The 17,408-nt window shown below is 42.8% G+C and overlaps 1 protein-coding gene across 2 annotated transcripts in view; it reads right to left on the bottom strand.

The window, feature by feature from the left end:
• The window catches only part of LOC111864117, a 487,205-nt gene that overhangs the window by 71,444 nt on the left and 398,353 nt on the right, over positions 1-17,408 (bottom strand). For both annotated transcript variants that reach the window (XM_023851148.2, XM_023851149.2), the window contains one exon: positions 9,381-9,576. In XM_023851148.2, the coding sequence (XP_023706916.1) occupies positions 9,381-9,576 (196 nt within the window). The remainder of the gene's footprint in view (positions 1-9,380; positions 9,577-17,408) is intronic.

The following is a 17,408-nucleotide window of genomic DNA, read 5'->3' as shown; positions in this document are numbered from 1 at the left end:
CACTTAAATCCGCGCCCTCTTCTGGTTTGTGAAAAAGTTAATTTTTTTTTTTTTTTTTTTTTCAAAATTTCGAAATTTCAGGCGACTTACGACTCCCCCGTTTGAGGCATACATAAACAGCAGATTCTTCATATGTTTCAGCATTCCAAATCCAATTGGTCACTTACCCCCAAATTGTGTGGTTCCAGATAAGCCGTATTTCGGCACCGACTGCAAAATAATGTCCTAAGGACATCCCACTGTGAGGTAATGCATGGACAATAAGCATCAAAGTCGAGCCGTGTGAAGCCAAAGGTCAAGATATTCTTAATATTACATTCCTTCTGCCTCAAGATGGTGCTATACAACATTCTTCACAAATTCATGTCTTCCGCATTATCCAAAATACCCGAACTGGAAATACAATTACAAAATTAAATGATTTTAATTCGAAATATCTGTGAAAAATAAATGAACACGCTTTAATTAAAGTGGGTCTGCTTTTGATTGGTAAAATGTAGTAAAGAATTATGCAACTTCTGTTAATTTGTCTCTTATTAGAACCCGCAAATACAAAGATGGAGGTAGCGTAATTCTTAGAAAGAATGTCCGATAGATTTACGAAGACATCTATTTCAAGTAATCAGTTCTTGAATAATATATCAATTCAATTTAGTTTACTTACACAATTATTATTATTATTAGTAGTAGTAGTAGTAGTATTCAGGAGTTGGGATACGTCAGTCGGTATAGCGACGGCTTAGGGATTGGTCAGCCGGGGTTCAAATCCCAGGAGGGGCAAAATTTTCTCTTTTCACAACGTCCAGACCGGCTTTGGGGCTTACCCAACATTCTATCCAATGGGTACCGGGGGTGACTTCCTCGGGGGTTAAGCGGCCGAGGCGGGAAGCTGGCCAATCACTTTCATTTAATGTCGAGGTCAAGAATAGTGGAGCTATACCTCCACTCTTCATGTCTTAGTGTTTAACTGAACATAGGGACTCCCTTTTTTAAAATAATAATTGAATTATTTATATATTTACATGCTCAACCAGCAACCCAAAGTGAGCATGAGAGAAACACGTAGAAACAAACAAAAGACGAAATGAGACAACAACAATGCAATCAGCGCAATCATGTCAATCGTCATGCAGTGACACAAATTACAGTAAAACTTGGTTATAGCAACATCGGTTTCTGCGACACCTTGTCTATTGCGTCAAATATTCAATGGTACGAACTAATTCTTCATAAAGCAACTGTTTTTGTACCTTGCTTAGTACGACATGCACAAATGCATCAACCTCGTATGTAACGTCATTTTCATTCCTGAATCTCTCTGATATGGACATTGAACGTAATTTAGAAAGTGTGTATTGGGCAAGTAACAGGAAACAGATGAAGATAACTGATTACTGTACTCGTATCTAGGTACAGTAAGGCACAACAATTGATGTAATCTACTGTAATTTGGTGAGTAGGCCTACCTTTAATATACAGTATTAGTGCGGTGTGTATTGTCAGTGAAAAGCGCTGTAATATGTCTTTGATATTACACATTTGGGCAATTCCACGTTAATGTTACGTTAGTCTGTACTTAACTACGTATTTCACTAAAAAATGCAACATTTTTAACTCGGTTTTTGGTAGATTTTTACGTGACTAACATAAGGCTACTGAGGAAGTGCCCATTTCGGTTACAACGACATTCGTTTATAACGACACTATTTTTAGGTCCCTTTGATGACGTTATAACCAAGTTCCACTGTATATGCATTCATTCGAATTGAATATAATTAAGAACGTGCTATAATCAAATATGAAACCGCTTTGGTCCCGACATCAGCAGTTAAGTGAATCTAGCAGAATGATAATTTGTACTTGAGGAGGAGATACTTAACAAATAAAAGTAATTAAATTAAATTCTTTATTATTTATGTGCCGAGTCAACAGCCGCAAGGCCAATTACAGACAGAGCACAGTGTAGATACCGGTACTTACATTAAGGACAAACACAACACAAAGTCAAAAACAATTTACAGGCAAGAGCTGGAGGGAAAACACATTAATAGAGAAAACTAAACAAACAAACAAAGTAATAATAGTAATAATAATTTCATTAACACAAACCGAAGTTATTATTGAGAACTGAGACATTTGAAGTATAAATATTTAAAAATAATAATAATAAAACTCAAACAAATTCTTGTTTTTACACGTGCAAACGTAACAGCTCAGAGGCCAATTACAAAGTTAGCACGAGTACGTAATTGTAGTAATAATAAATAATAATAATAATCTGTAATATATTAATTGCAAGAAATGCCAATTCTACTTGCCGTACAGACGAGAGTAGCAAGCCAGTCTATGAACTTCTGTGTCTGACGCCTAACTTCTGTGATAGAAATATCATTGTAACACCACTGTAAGACTAAGAGCCAGTACCATGAGATAATTAGGCTTTATGAGTTATACCCGAAAGCAGTCAGTAATTACAGAAATCATGAAGAGAGTTCTGTCTGAAGGGGCAGAGACTGTTACATACGCGTACATGTGAACGCCACCAGCAGGCAGCTGGATAAGTGCACCATTCCATTAGTACTGAAACACTGAAATTATGCGAAATTTACACAGGTCGCCCGAATAACGATAAGGACCGCATGTGTGCATACCGCGGCAACGTCGAGAAAATGCGGTAAATTTACTGCTTTATGAAACAGGTTCCATGTATAGAGAAAAGGAAGGGGTGGGGGGTTGCCTACCTTCCGCCTCTCACCCTGCTTCCAGCAACCATAAAAATCTCACGGATAAGGTAGTAGGTTTCTACACTCAATGGTGTACTTGATTTATCGTCTGCGGGGGAAAAAAAAATCACGTTGCCCCTTAATAATCTGCAACCCAATATACTATGGAGTACCGCATATCTGCAGAAGTGGATTTCCTGAGGCCTCGAGCAAGCTGTGAATTCAAATTCCGCATGTGCAAGGTAAAGTTGTCCTGCCGACCACAGTGACCGCGCGGTCTAAGGCATGAACTGTCTTCGCTCGTTTGAAATCTGGGATCGTAGTTCGAATCCCACTCGAAAAGTAGAGGCCTGGGCCCAACAACGGGCTGTAAACACGGTAACCACGTCTCTCCGCCAACAAATCAAGACATAACAACAGAAGAATTGTGTTTTCTGTTGGTCCGTGCCGAGATGTTACAACCAGGACGGTTTGGGACAACTAGTTATTTGGAAATGTGCACGACTGAAAGTCCGACCTTCAAGAGAAAAATTTATGTGTGATATTTGGAGTGTGTGATTCAGTGAGACTCATAGTTACTGTGTTCAAATCCGTTACAAAGAAACGGCTAGTGTAGGCTCTAATAGACTGAGGACACTAGTCAGTGTGCGTCAGCGATCTGTAAAGTTCAGTCACGAATAGTGACTGTATAAGTGGTCAATAAATCCAGTTACCAATCCAAACCCCGTCTCTGGTCACTCTGTCACGTGACAACATGTACATAAACCTTTATATGCAACTTCGTAGATTTGGGGTAGCCCCGATTTGTCCCAGTTAACCGGACTCCACTGTATACGGTACGGTATCCCCTCTGGAGATGACAATACCGTCACGAGAGTGTGTGTCACTATCGACGGGCTTCGGATTGGAGATTGGATTTATTGACCACATTAACACATGACTCGTGAATGCACTTGATTATAGCAACATCACCGATCTCCACACTTTATAAATCACTACAGCACACGCTAAGTCTTTTCAGTCTTCTGTGCCTTTACCAGCCGTTCACTAGTAACGGCTCCTAATAATTGAATTTCTTCAGTTCCCATGCTCACTTCGTTACCTCCTGGTTCTCACATGGGAGTGTGTAACATAGTGAAACTTTATACTCATATTTCTGGTGTTAGAGATCCGTTGCCAGGGAACGGACAGTGAAAACTAATGGAAACATACTGAAAATATTAGTGTGGAGTGATTTGTAAAGTGTGAAAATCAGCAACATTTTTATATTTATTAGTAACTGCGACTTGTACGTGGTCAATACATCCAATTACCAATCCGAACCCCATCTACAGTCACTCCTATGCGTGACAATATACGAATATTTCTGTTTTAGTGTCATCAAGGAATCATGTGGAGAGTTGGCAGGTACTTATTACTGGGCATTCTGTATTTCTGGAGCCTTAATGACAACAGAAATATAAAACAACATTTCTTTAACCATCTGAGTGACCAACATAATATTCTCTAAAATGTCTGGGTACAGAAAATTTTCAGTCGAAAAGTTCACTTTCTACCGTAGGGAAAGCTTTTATTGATTCGGCTCTGAATCAACAGTTCATATGAGCCCACCTCTCAGTCCCTTTAATACAGTTTGCATCCAGCAACTGAGCGTGAATCCAATCTGTCCTATGCTCTACACAATATCGGGATGTTTGTCGTTAACACGTTCTAAACCCGGAATGGAACCTCTGAATGAACTCGATTAAAGTCGATACAATCGATGTATCTATATGTATGCATTCAAAACTTGTTATGCATTTCAAATTGGACCAGTATTTCATGTGGATTCATGCATAATATCATACGCAGGTGACAACTGGAATGCGGGGTTTTAGAGCAGCAAGCCGATGGAAGTTACACTCTGCTGGACAGAGGCCCTCAGATGGGGACGCACACTGCATTCCAAACTGAATCAGTAGCCATTTTGTTTGTTTTATTGCACACGCCTTAAGACCAGCGAATTATACATTTAGCAATTAATTAATCAGATAATACAGCGTTCTGAAAACAATGTAATACTGCATCAATTATAGAGATTTAAATGTAACAAAAATTTAAAATTTTATTCCTAACATTCTAATAATTCAATTGATATATTTCAGTTGTTTAACCTTTTAATGCACTGTTGTTAATACGAGCATACATACCATCAACTTCAAGATTCAGTCACTGTACATTTGATATACAAAGTATGTTTTGTATAATTCTTAGAACACTTAGTGATTATTTCCTTACGCGGCATCAACTGATTGTTCTTTTTAATGAAGATTCAGTGTATTTTCTGTGAGGTAAGAATAAAATTCTGTAACATTTAGGTTTTCTTCTGGCTTACAATTCTGAAATAAGTCCAAGAGTGAAGAGTACAATCTTCCTGGACGTAACTCCCTGTAATTCGCAGAAAGCCGACGTTCTGTCTCCAGCCACGAAGACTAAAGAATGCAGGAAACCAGTAGATACAAGCGCAAAGTCTCGGAAGTGCATAGCTTTACAGCAGAGTGGGCAGAACTGCATTGCGCCTTGTGTTCAGCCTGAAGCCTAAACTTATGGGCCCACTTCTTGACTTAGGGGATTGTTTCTGTCTGGGTAACAATTCTGCTTCGTTCTCTGGAGGTTCAGATTTCAAATCTCTGCTCTAAGTCTGGCTACACTGACTCAGAACGTTTTTTGTGGTTTCCCTAGTTACTCCAGACAAATGCAGGGACAGTAACTCAAAGTAGGCCATGACCACCTCCTTCCACAAGCTTTTTAATTCAATATTAAGTAATCAGAATTCGACGCTGTATAGACTGAGCTATTGGTAGCGCTGTTAACTCAACTATAAATTAAGTTCTATCCTGGAATTTAGAAATCATAGGATATGAAGAGGCTTATAATATTGTTTAAATTTTTTCCCGTTTCTGAAAGAACTTTCCAAATCATTCAAGTTCAACATCTGATTTACATTGGCTGTAGCCGTTCCTTCAGTCTGGCACTCAACGAAAACGAAATCGTTCTGATCTCTGCGCAAGCGCATCTGTGAGGTCCCACTGCAGCTTCAATACAGTGTCCGAATGAAATGTATCCAAAATAAAATAATTATATCTCAGAAAGAATTTATTATACACATTAATGGGTTACACGACTACAAAGGGAAACTATCTAAGTTTTTTTCTGGGTATAAAACTTTCTAAATAAATATAAACGTGGGCTCCCTTGGTGGCACGACAAATATCCAGACATGAAGTACGGTTATCTGGAATGAAAAACGCAGAGGTTCTGCCAGAAATTGTTAAGGGGGCAGAGGAATCTATTGGAAATGCTGATGTTTGATGTGGCCGCTCACTTACTTAGCTTTTAGCGGTGCATCCTGTCTGCGTCAGCAAACGCCGTAGTTTGGTTGGAGCGAGACAGATGCCCACAGAACATGCCGCCCCCCCTCCCACAACTCCCGCTACGTATGTTTCATTAAGATATGCCATGGGATCTGGCATCTTGCCTTTCTTGCAAGGAATGGTTTTCGAAACTGCCACAAAATCTACCCACCACCATCCACTGATTTTAATTCAGCATCAACGGGGTGCATGCATATTCAACTTCTTAAGCCCATTCCAGCATGAAACCTCAATGCAAATAGTACATGGAAACCCGACTTCATTACTACAAGACAGAAGCAAGTGAAGCTACGAGGAGAGGATAATTTAAATGACATGTCTGGCACGGAATTGTGATCAAGTTGACTAATGTTGAGAAATATTCGGAATTATTCCTCCCACCTGGTTTTCCCTGGACCTTCCTAATGGCATATTCTAAGGCAAAGTTGAAAAGCAGTGGCGATAAAGCATCTCCTTGTTTTAGACCATTCTGGCTAGGAAATTTATCAGACAAATGTTTACCCACACGGACTTTACTATACGTTTCGTTTAAACACATTTTAATCAACCTGACTAGTTTCATGGGTATCCCAAACTCTATCAGAATACTGTACAGTACTTCCCTCCTAACTGAATTATAGGCTTTCTTGAAGTCTATGAATAGCTGATGTACTGTCTCACTGTACTCCCATGGTTTCTACAATATCTGACGAATGCAAAAGATCTGATCTGTAATTGATCTGTTCCGTCGAAACTCACACTGAAGATCCCGAATAATTTCATCTATATATGAACTTAACCTTGAGAGAAGAATATTGGATAGAATTTTGTATGAAGTTGATAGTAGTGATATCCCCCGATAATTACTACACACAGTTTTATCACCCTTCTTGTGAACTATTCAAAATGCTGTGGGAATCTGCAAGCAGATCACCATTCTCATCCTTCACTAAGTTACTGCTAGGTTGGTAACCCCTCTTAAAGTCATTTTTTCCTCTATACAGCTATGAAATATTCTTGTTCTTACTGTTCGTTACAAGCTCATCAAATTTGTCTTTCAGATATTCCCTCTTTTTGTTCCTGAAATGCCTGCTGGTTTCACGTCTTATATTGTTCAGATGATCCCCATTTAACTCGCTTGGATCCTGTAACCTCTGCAGTTTGGCTTGTTTCCTTTTGTCTGATAATTCTGAGCATCTTTTATCGAACCAGAGCTTATGCTTCTTCAGTTCATAATAACCTAGACACTCCTTCCTTCTAACTTTCCCATATTGCTGTAACGCGCTGTTTGCACAAGCGCAAGAGAAACGCAACAGTGAGAGACATGTCTCTCAGCACGTCTGCCTTTCCGACTGCACGGCTCAACACTTGTTCTGCTGCACAGAACTCGTGACATCTAACACGAACGCTATACCGTTAGAAACATCCAAAATTCGTATTTTAATTTCCCGTATTCTGCAATAGCAGCGAGGTGGATACACGAACTTCTGAGGTGGCAGCGACACCAGTGCAGCCACCGGAAGGCAGTAACCATGGTGACCATAGGAAACGTGAGCTTTTGTAATTGTACCAATTGTGATAACGGCAGTGAAGAGTGAGCACGGTAACGAACGTTAGGCAAAGGTACGTTAAAGCTGTCCCTCTGCTTAACTACTTAAAGCACTACGCGATGAAGGCGCGTGGGCGAGTGGATGTGTAGATCCATATTTTCTTGACTTCGGCATTAGTTGGAGGTGAGTGGTCAGCTTGAAGCCCCGGTCGCTTTACCCCCGGAGTGTTAGGAGTCTTTTTTTAATTCGCTTAGAGAGGGGTGGAGTCCAGCTGGGTCCACTCCGCACGGCGGCCACTGATTGGCTTATTGTACCTGCCCTGGGTGATTATGATGATGGAGAATTTGGTGGAATGAAGACTGGCAGGGGAATCCGAAGTACTCGGAGAAAACCCGCCCCAGCGCCATTATGTCCACCACAAATCCCACTTGACCAGACCCGGGATCGAACCCGGACCGCAGCGGTGGGAAGCCAGCGACTAACCGCTTGAGCTATGGCGTGGCCGTGTTAAGAGTTAGTTTCCTTTTTATATTTCTTCGATACACTCAATTCTTAAGTTTGTGAGAACAGACATGTCAGCACAGAGAGTTTACGGGTGCGAGGCATGAAAACAGGACCTTCTGAATCGGAAACACGGACGCTAACCACCGTATTCGGCGAGTAGAACTGTTCTGTGTGCAACTGATAAACAGCTGTTTCGCGCGTCATGTATTTCAATACATTATCTAATCTATATACGCGCCCTATTGTCTCAGTTCCCATTCAGGCCGACAATAGATCTGACGTTTCATATCTTTGTAACACTCAACTGCTCGAAGCGTAGAGTAAAATAATAGGCCCCGACAACAAGACGGAAGATGCACCTGCTTTGAGGCTGGAGCAGAGATTTCTAACATCATGGAAATCTGTCTTTGTATTTCAGGCGGTGAAATATGTTACACCAATTCTTGCTCTCCTTCCCCCCTGTCCCACCCCTACCCCCCACACCTTACTTTGCTGTTGACGCACTACCGAACGCCCTTCGTGCGGTTTCAACTGCAGAGCGCCAAAGCATCTCATCTGCATGCGCGGGATAGGCGGGCCGGGTGAGTGCCGGGACACTGGCTCTCATGAATTAGTTGTCGCGGTTTTACGTAAGAACCTGGAATACTTTGAACTGGCCATGACGCTTCTTTCTCTTCTCCGTACATCAACATCTTTTTTTTATTGCTAGTGGGGTGGGACTAAGTCCCTTGTACTGCGGCCACTTCCGGTCATCAACATCCAACCTCCTCTAACTCCTCACAGTAGGGTCCTTCCGGGGAAGCTAACACTTACTCAGCGAGATGATATTCATCATATTGTAAGGAACCTGAGAGACCATCAGCATATTAATCAGAACCCATCATTACCTTCTGCCCTGAGTCAGATGAATCCACTCTAAAGCCATCATTTATTTTAGATGCAACTTTCTAGAAAACGTAATGTCCCACCTCTTTTTATCTTCAAGCTTTTCTGGATTAATTCCACTTGTAAGTAAGTAAAGTAAAGCTATCCTTGTAACAAGGAGCAATATTGCAGGCGTATTGCATTTAGCCAACCGGGATGGGTACATTTTCCTTTGCTGATAGAAGACACGTCACTCTTTACACGCTCACTGTTAGAAACTGCAGTCGTGAAACTGCTCATTTCCTTCTTCATGCTGTCCTTAAACATAAGTTTCAATAAAAGCTTACCTCTTCGTGGTAATGTTGCCCGATTCTGCGTGAATCTGGAAGAACTGGCTGTCATATTTATCCGGATCCAGTGAGTATTTAATCGCGTACTCCGGGTTGCGTGGATCTACAGCTGTTACCCTGGTTACTTGCACGCCTGATGGTGCCGCCAGATATATCCGGGGTTCGTGTTCCAGCGGCAAAAAGTGGAGGGAATCTGTACACAGAAACACAGCAATTAATTCTACCCAGTCAGGCTTATGACCGTACACCTAAAATTCAAGCTTGGGTTGGATAACTGGCTGGCTGGCGCCCACACAATTTTCCATGGACACGGTAACATACCACACTCTTCTGGTTGTGACACAGTCGAGCTATTAGGTGGATACCAACGTTTCGGAGGAATGTGTTGTTTCCATCTTCACACAAGCCTACAGAATCTGTTTCCTCCTCTGTAATGTTGGTATCTAGTTAGCTGAATTCAACACGTCTCAATACAGTGTACCTGAACACGGATTTTCACCACTAGAAAATCTCATCAAATATCAATACAGAGGCAAATTATCTAGTTTCCTTCTGTACAGAGATATAGAGGCATATAGACAGACGGATATAGAGATAGATAAACAGATACAAGAGCAGCGCATAGGCACTGACAAGCAGCGTGAGGGGAAAACTCTAAGTTGTGCGACATTCGGAAAATACGTGAAAACAGAATACAATTACAAATACTACGCAACGGACTAAGTGGCTTGCGTTAATTATATTGCTCATAATACAAATCTTACAGTGTAGGAACGGCTAAATTTCACCACACTCAAAATACACAAAAATGTTCTGTTTTTCAAAGTGTTATATTTTCTTAACCACGGCAAATCTCTGAATGAAAGAGAAACTAGACTTTGCGTTTTCCCACAGCTGAAAGTAAAGACAGGAACTTGAGGTTTCCAACAAAATTGTGTGCCGGTCCCTCTCACGGCAACGCTACTGTAGCCGTCCGCCGAGGTACAGTTGCCACGACTGTCGCTCGAGCTTGAGTTCTTAATCACAGGATACGGGTGCTTCGGAGATGGGAGTGGAACACACTTCGGGGTAAATAAATCCGGGGGGGCTCCAGAACACACCGTGGATTGCAGTTTTAATTTAAAATTTCATTAATGATGAATATTTACATTATTCTCCTAGCTAGCCGCTCCGTCCGCTGACTAGCTACCGCTACTCTTAAACACTTCTCTCTTCTCTATCTACATTCCCACCACTGTCCTCCTCCGCTCCCTATAGCCGACTCCCATCTTTACAAGTCCCCATAAAACGAAACAAGAAAATAACAAGAGAAAACCAAGGGACGAGCCCGACATCTGCCCTACATTCGTATTTTTCGAGATACCCATAAACCTCTGTAGGTCTTCAAGGAATCTAAGACCCCTCCTGGCCGGTCTCGCACACGGTCAGTTCATGGGTTTATGATATGCTTGGAGTAAACAGGCGACGTTAGGGACAATAGCGGCACCCTTAGCGGTCCCGGGATGGTATCTCGCCGATGGAGCGTCTCTCACGGTATTAAACAATGCCTAAGTAGTTCATACCCTTAATTATATAATTTTGACAAGGGACGTACGGTTACACTGCTTGAACTACTCTAACTGGGCATTCTCCTGGCCCGTACTCCCGAGATCTAAAGCTCCTTGATTTTATCTCTGTGTGTTATATTAAAAGTGTAATTTATGGAGCCGCTGGACGCGCACAGACTACTGAAATACGATTAACGTGCAGGAATGAAACCGTACAGCCAGCAAATGCTAGAACTTGTCTGCGCTGTGACAGATGCCGCTCCAGACGTGATATCTGCATGCGTACAGTTTTAGTGACAAAGATTAATTTCTATTTTCGTATTATTAAATTATGTTTTGCGGTTCGATTCCCAGCCGGGTTAGCCTCATCTCCGTAGAGTCTAGGCCGGGCTCTGTGACGCATTTAGTTGCGTTCAGAATGGGCACCAGGGGAATATCCCCCGGGGTGTAGAGCGGAAGGAACGTGGAGCTGACTACTCAGCGCCATCAAGTAACAGCGGAGCTATACCTCCACTCCCCCCATAAGTCCTAATGACGCGATGCTTAATTAATTAAGCAGAGTGATAAATGTTTCTGTAAGCTATCCTTGTAACAGCCCGGGGAGGCCCATAGGGTTGTGAGATGTTGAGGCTCGCACATTTTCTAGACACTCGGCTCACAGATGGCGGTAAGGTCAGTCTCACGCGCCGGCCGCCCTTTACCTCCCAGGAAGATTCCTGGTACTCATTTCTGTTAGAGGCTGTTTCGATCCCAGGGCCATAGTGCGACTGGAAGGATTAGGAAAATTTAAAATATCAACTTCATCAGGACTCGATCCCGCGACCTACCGGACTGTAGCATATTGCCTCAACCAACTACGCTACCGCGGGCCCCAACTTCATCTGTACCTTTGCCAATTATACGAGTATTTTACGGTTAGGAATATGTGACAGTTTGAGAAGCAGGCATATGTTATGGATATGCAGTATGTTCACTACAGGGGACAAGTTGCGTCGCTTACTTCGCCTTCGAGTGATGCAACCAGTTCTACAGACCAGCCTCTGTCGACTCGAATATACAAGATAAGCATACAGCAATTTTACAAATTTAAAAGTATTTGAAGAAAGTAATGCAAACGCACCCTACATCCTGGAGAGGGTTTTACCAAGTATAAATGAAGAACCGGCTGGCTTAGCGTGGGCCGAAATGTGGACTGGTCATTTTTCGAAATTAGTGGAATCTCGCAGGGGGGGGGGCGCAACAACAAAACTTCGGCGATTTAAAACAAAACTTCCAACTATTCTCTATCGACTGACGTAAAATGAAGTTCCTACTTGACTGCATTAGATCTATATATAATTTTGAAAGTATAATATTCCTTTAGGGATATGGGATAGCTCAGTCGGTATAGCGACGGACTATGAACTGGACACACGGGGTTCTTTTTCCGGTAGGGGCAAGAAATTTTTCCTACTCGACAGCGCCTACCTCGTCTCCGAAATGCATCCCGCTTCGGACCCACTGGATATTGTAAGCCCTTTCCCCGGGGGCAAGATGACCTTCGGCGGGGGATTAGACCGCCTCAAGGTCTCTACCTATAAACACAATAAACGCATGCAGACATCCATGCCTTGAGTGGCATTGGAACCCATGATCCCAGGGTTCGAGCGAGCGAAGACCGCACGGCCACTGTGATCGGCAGATAGTTGATATAGGGTCATTAAATAAACTGATATTTCAACAACAGATACGGTTGATGAAACGTGAAAGAGCAGCCGAGAGAAACTGTGTCCTAGAAACTGTATTCTCAGAATATCCTATGTAAGATTTGAGGTTTTCACGGCGGTGACTATGAAGAAAGCAGTCTTCTGGGATGTGGGGTCATGTAGATGTGGTGTTAACGGACGTTTCGGAGGAACGTATCGCCTCCATCTTCAGGGTAGAAGGAAAAATAAGAAATCCGCAAGCGAAGAGACCTTGAGAACGTTCCTCCGAAACGTCGGTTAACACCACATCTACGCGGTGCCACATCCAAGAAGACTGCTTTCTTCTTAGAATATCCAGCATCCACGGGTTTCCTTCTGTGCCTTCCCAGAAAATCAATGTCTTCCAGTTTGTCTTTCTGATATTTACTTTAATGACTTTTGGTTATAGCCGAACTTTACTGTTTGATTCTGCCCTACTTCTGAGGGTCAGATCGAAGGCTCTGGGGACAGAGAAGGAAGAATTCACCGATTTTACTGGTTTCATTTTTTTTTTAAGTTTCGGGTTCAACCTTCCTAGATGACCGTCAAAAAAGGATGTCTGTCGTGGGTGGGGGGGGGGGTGAGGGGGAGGCCTCGGACCCATAGCTCGAGCCATCTGAAACTCGTTTACGTTGTCAAACAGGGTAAGATGCCTACATCAGCCAAACTCCACGTTTATCTCCGGCAACAAATTTCTTGAATGTGGGCTATGGGAGTCTTGCAAGAAGTCAAAAAGGAGGAGCAACTTACGTTTCTGGAAATGGAAAGATTTTCCTCGTCTCTCGCGTGCCGCTGTTTGCTTCTGTTTTTATTCCCCCCAAAGAATAGGAACTTGCCTTCGAAAAGAAACATAAACCGAGGAAAGGTAGAGGCCCTGCGCACTACAAAACAATATCGGCACGGAAATGACGTATGCTACAACAGAGCGTGTCGGAAGTGCATCGGAAGGCGACAATTCATACAGCGACACGCTATCATATCTGTGGAAATGCATGCAAATCCTTCCTTCTAAATCAGCGCTGTCGGGACCCATGTTCCATCCAGTAACTCAAGTACGGCCAGGATCTTTCGATTTCTTTACTGAGCGAAACTTCTGCACCAGACAGACATTTCTCTCGACTCTAATTGGGGTGGCAATTAGACAACCAACAAGTTAAGAAACGTACGCATGTCATAACAATTCTGGAGCTATATTGCTATATATTTTCAGTTTGTGACTATTAACTTATGATCCTTAGCGTCGATTTAACCTACTTACTTACTGATGGAGCTGGGACCTTCTTGAGGAGAAGCCAAATCTGCAGTTACTCAAAAATTTCCCAGCATTTTATGGAACCCGAAGGTTCATTACCGTGTTCACAAGAGACCTCCACTCGTCCTTATCCTGAGCCAGATCAATCCATACCACAGCATCCTGTCTCTCTAAGATCCATTTTAATATTGTTCAATCACCTACTTCTTGGTCTTCCCAGCGGTCTCCTTCCTTCTGGCGTTCCCACCAATATTCTATATGCATTCTTCATCTCCTCCATTCGTGCTACATGCCCAGGCCACCTCATCCTCATTGACTACATCCTTCTAATTATACTTGGAGAAGAGTACAAGTTATGAAGCTCCTCATTTAAACTGAATTTAATCAAATTTACAACGAGTTGACCAATTTCAACAAAACTGTGCAGCATTAAATTTCAGGGAAATCCGTTCAGGTATTCTCCTTGGATACACGGAGCAGGCTAATTTGTTAACTCTCGTTCCTAATACGCCAAAAGGGAGGAAATGTGAGACACACGGATGTACAGGCTTAATCAATAGGAGCAGGGAGAGCTGTTTCTTCCACTGCCCTGTGCAGAACTCCCTTCAGTGTGCGCTGGCTCCACTGACACTGCATACAGTGAGGCAATGGTAGTCCCATGCTGAAGCTACAGCAGCGAAACAGCTAGATCCTTGTGCTGATCAGAATTGCCGCGCGGTCTGAGGCTCCAACACTGGGGTCGTGAGTTCGAATCCCACTCGAGGCATGGATGCCTGCGTGCGTTCGTTCTGTCTGTAGGTAGCGGCCTTGTTACGAGCTGATGTCCTGCCCAAGGAGTTCTACCGACTGGGTATAGGATCCAGAAAGCGGCTAAGGCCCAACAAAGAGATGTAGAGCCACAGACATACAGTAAACCCTGCAGATATTAATCAGCATATGTAGACCCTACTCGTGCAGAAGCAGCAGATTATACACTTGGCATAAACATGACTCAAAGCTTCATTACATGAAAGTGAATTCTGTATTCCGAAAGTAGCGTAGCTGTTTATCTCAGCGCAAATGTAAGGGGCATGTAGGCATGCCTCACTACCTTACTTTCTTAAGTGTACAAATGCAACAGATGTACAGTTTGACGCAGTAGAATGTACCCTCAATATGGCAGCATTCCTTTTTTTGTACGTTTGTGGCATAAACGTTTTCTTGATGGTCAGAGAGTCATTAATTTCCTTGTATCCGCGTCTGAGGGCTCACTTGTCGCGAAAGTGCAGCGAATGAAAAGTTTCTATTTTAGAACATGCCTTCATTTATACGAAAAAAAGGCCGTAAAAGAGAACCTATTTTTAAAGTGCTTAGAGAAACAATCACCACCATTTCGTACGGTAAAGATGTTGAGGAAAAAACTTTCGTGAAACTGGCGGCGTGTCGACACAGCCTGCAGGCCATTGTGTGGAGGGGGATGCAAGTGACAGCTTTTGCCTGGGGATGATGTAGGAGACTGTGCCCCAGCCGAAGTAAAGTCAGCAACACACATCCAGAGGAACGTCACAACATGGAAACGTTGGACTACAAGCGGAAAGTTTGCTGGACGCACCTGAAAACCTATCCGCATTGCAGCAAGCATTCATTCTTTCATCAATGGCCCTACAGCCCTTTATTGGGCTCTTGCTTCTTCTTCAGTTCCGTAAAACTCCTTGGACGGGAGATCGGCCCGTCGCAAGGCCGATACGTGCTCGCAGGACAACACAAACACAGAATAAACGCACACACAGACATCCATAGGTTCAGTGGGATTCGAGCCCAGGATCCAAGCGTTCGAGCAAGCGAAGACTTTCATGCCTTAGATCACTCGGCCACTTTGATCGGCACAGTAAGCCTACTATGTACGAATTGTAGCAATGAGACCAGTAGACGGAATATGTCTCTTTCCCATGTGTAGGCGTATTAGTAAGTAAACAAGAGGTTTTACAGGTTCCCAAAAAACAACCTGAACTAAGCTCTAGGCCCTTGCACAGGGAGAAGACAGCTCTACAATATTATGCGCAATTTCGCGAGACGAAGCTATCGCTTTTTGCCTTAGTCTTGTTCAGAGGAAGAACGGTGTTGTTGTGACTGCAGAACTGGGAGGATGGAGCGTTACCGGATTGCGTTTGTTCATGGCATTATCTGTTCTGTCGCGAGAGAAATTTGTGGTTCAGAATCAAACGGATGTGTGTTAGAGTCCATACGGCCACAACCCTGGGTATGCTGCAGCAGCCGTTGCCAGAGCCATGCTTTTTATGGCGAAAATAATTCCCATATCAGTCGCGGTCTCCAGGGTATTGTTCTCAGTCATTTATAGTTCACAGATCGGCAAAACGGCCTAGGGCTTTCAAAATACCATTACTATTTCAGCCTCATACGCCTATTGCAGTGTCCAAATAATAGTCTAAGTGTAATTATGAAACTACTGGAGCTTCAAAATATATTCGGTATCGACACAAAATTAAAGCCTTCCTGCAGTATTAAAGTCAAAATGACGCCATTATCTCCCATGATAAAATAATGGTAATATAAAGCCAGAGACAGAGAGATCTCAAACAATTTTGAAATGTCGAAATTTGCCCATTGGTACATAACGGGTACAGATGAAATGTAAATTTTGGTTATACTAGAAAACATGTTTAACGCTGTATTTTAGCGTCCTGTTGCACTGATTTTCATCCATGATATGTAAGTAAAGGCCTTCTTGTAGTGTACTCAATTTCATATGTCACTTCTTACTACATGTTTCGGCAACACAGTGCCATCTTCAGGTTCGTCACTTACGCTAAGTTTACCTACCTCTCAAACCCCAGACTGCAAAACCACAACCTGACGGATCTCTGCGATTGCTCATTCAACACATTCACAAGTTTCTTCCCCATACGGAGACCGCCGCCTCCACCCACAACATAGTGTCGCGTCATTTCACGGCAACAAGTTATCTTGTCAGTAATTTTAGGACTGGCACGAAATAATCCGCGGTATGGACCAGTACACGGAATAACACTGCTTCAGAACCCTGCCTCCCCGTGGAGACATCATGGAGACATCAGTTTTATGATGCCATATAGGGAAATGTTCAGAAGTTATGGGAACATATCATACACACACGGCACTGCTCGGAAGTTGTCTGATACATCACACAACGTGTGCTTTCCACGTCACAGTACTTGCACTGACCGCCTTATTGTACAGCGTGAAATATGTTATCGGGATGGTAAAATGTTCAGAACTGAGTTTTATTTCAGACTGCTATAAACTGAGTCACAATCTCCGTCAGTGCTGCGAACAAAATGGCGGGGACAGGAGGATTTTAAAATATAACTGCATAGAAATGTTCTGCGTTTCACCGTTTACAGCGAGATTTATAGAACTACTTCACTTGCTGAGTGAATTGCGATATTCTCACTACGGTGAGTCTGAAGAATTATGTATCCTGCGACGTGGTGCCACTAGCTTACAGACGTTTCGGAGGAACGTG

The sequence above is a fragment of the Cryptotermes secundus genome, unplaced genomic scaffold, assembly GCF_002891405.2.
Source record: "Cryptotermes secundus unplaced genomic scaffold, Csec_1.0 scaffold708, whole genome shotgun sequence".
In the NCBI taxonomy this organism is placed as follows: Eukaryota; Metazoa; Arthropoda; class Insecta; order Blattodea; family Kalotermitidae; genus Cryptotermes; species Cryptotermes secundus.
This window is presented reverse-complemented; position numbering and strand designations above follow the sequence as displayed.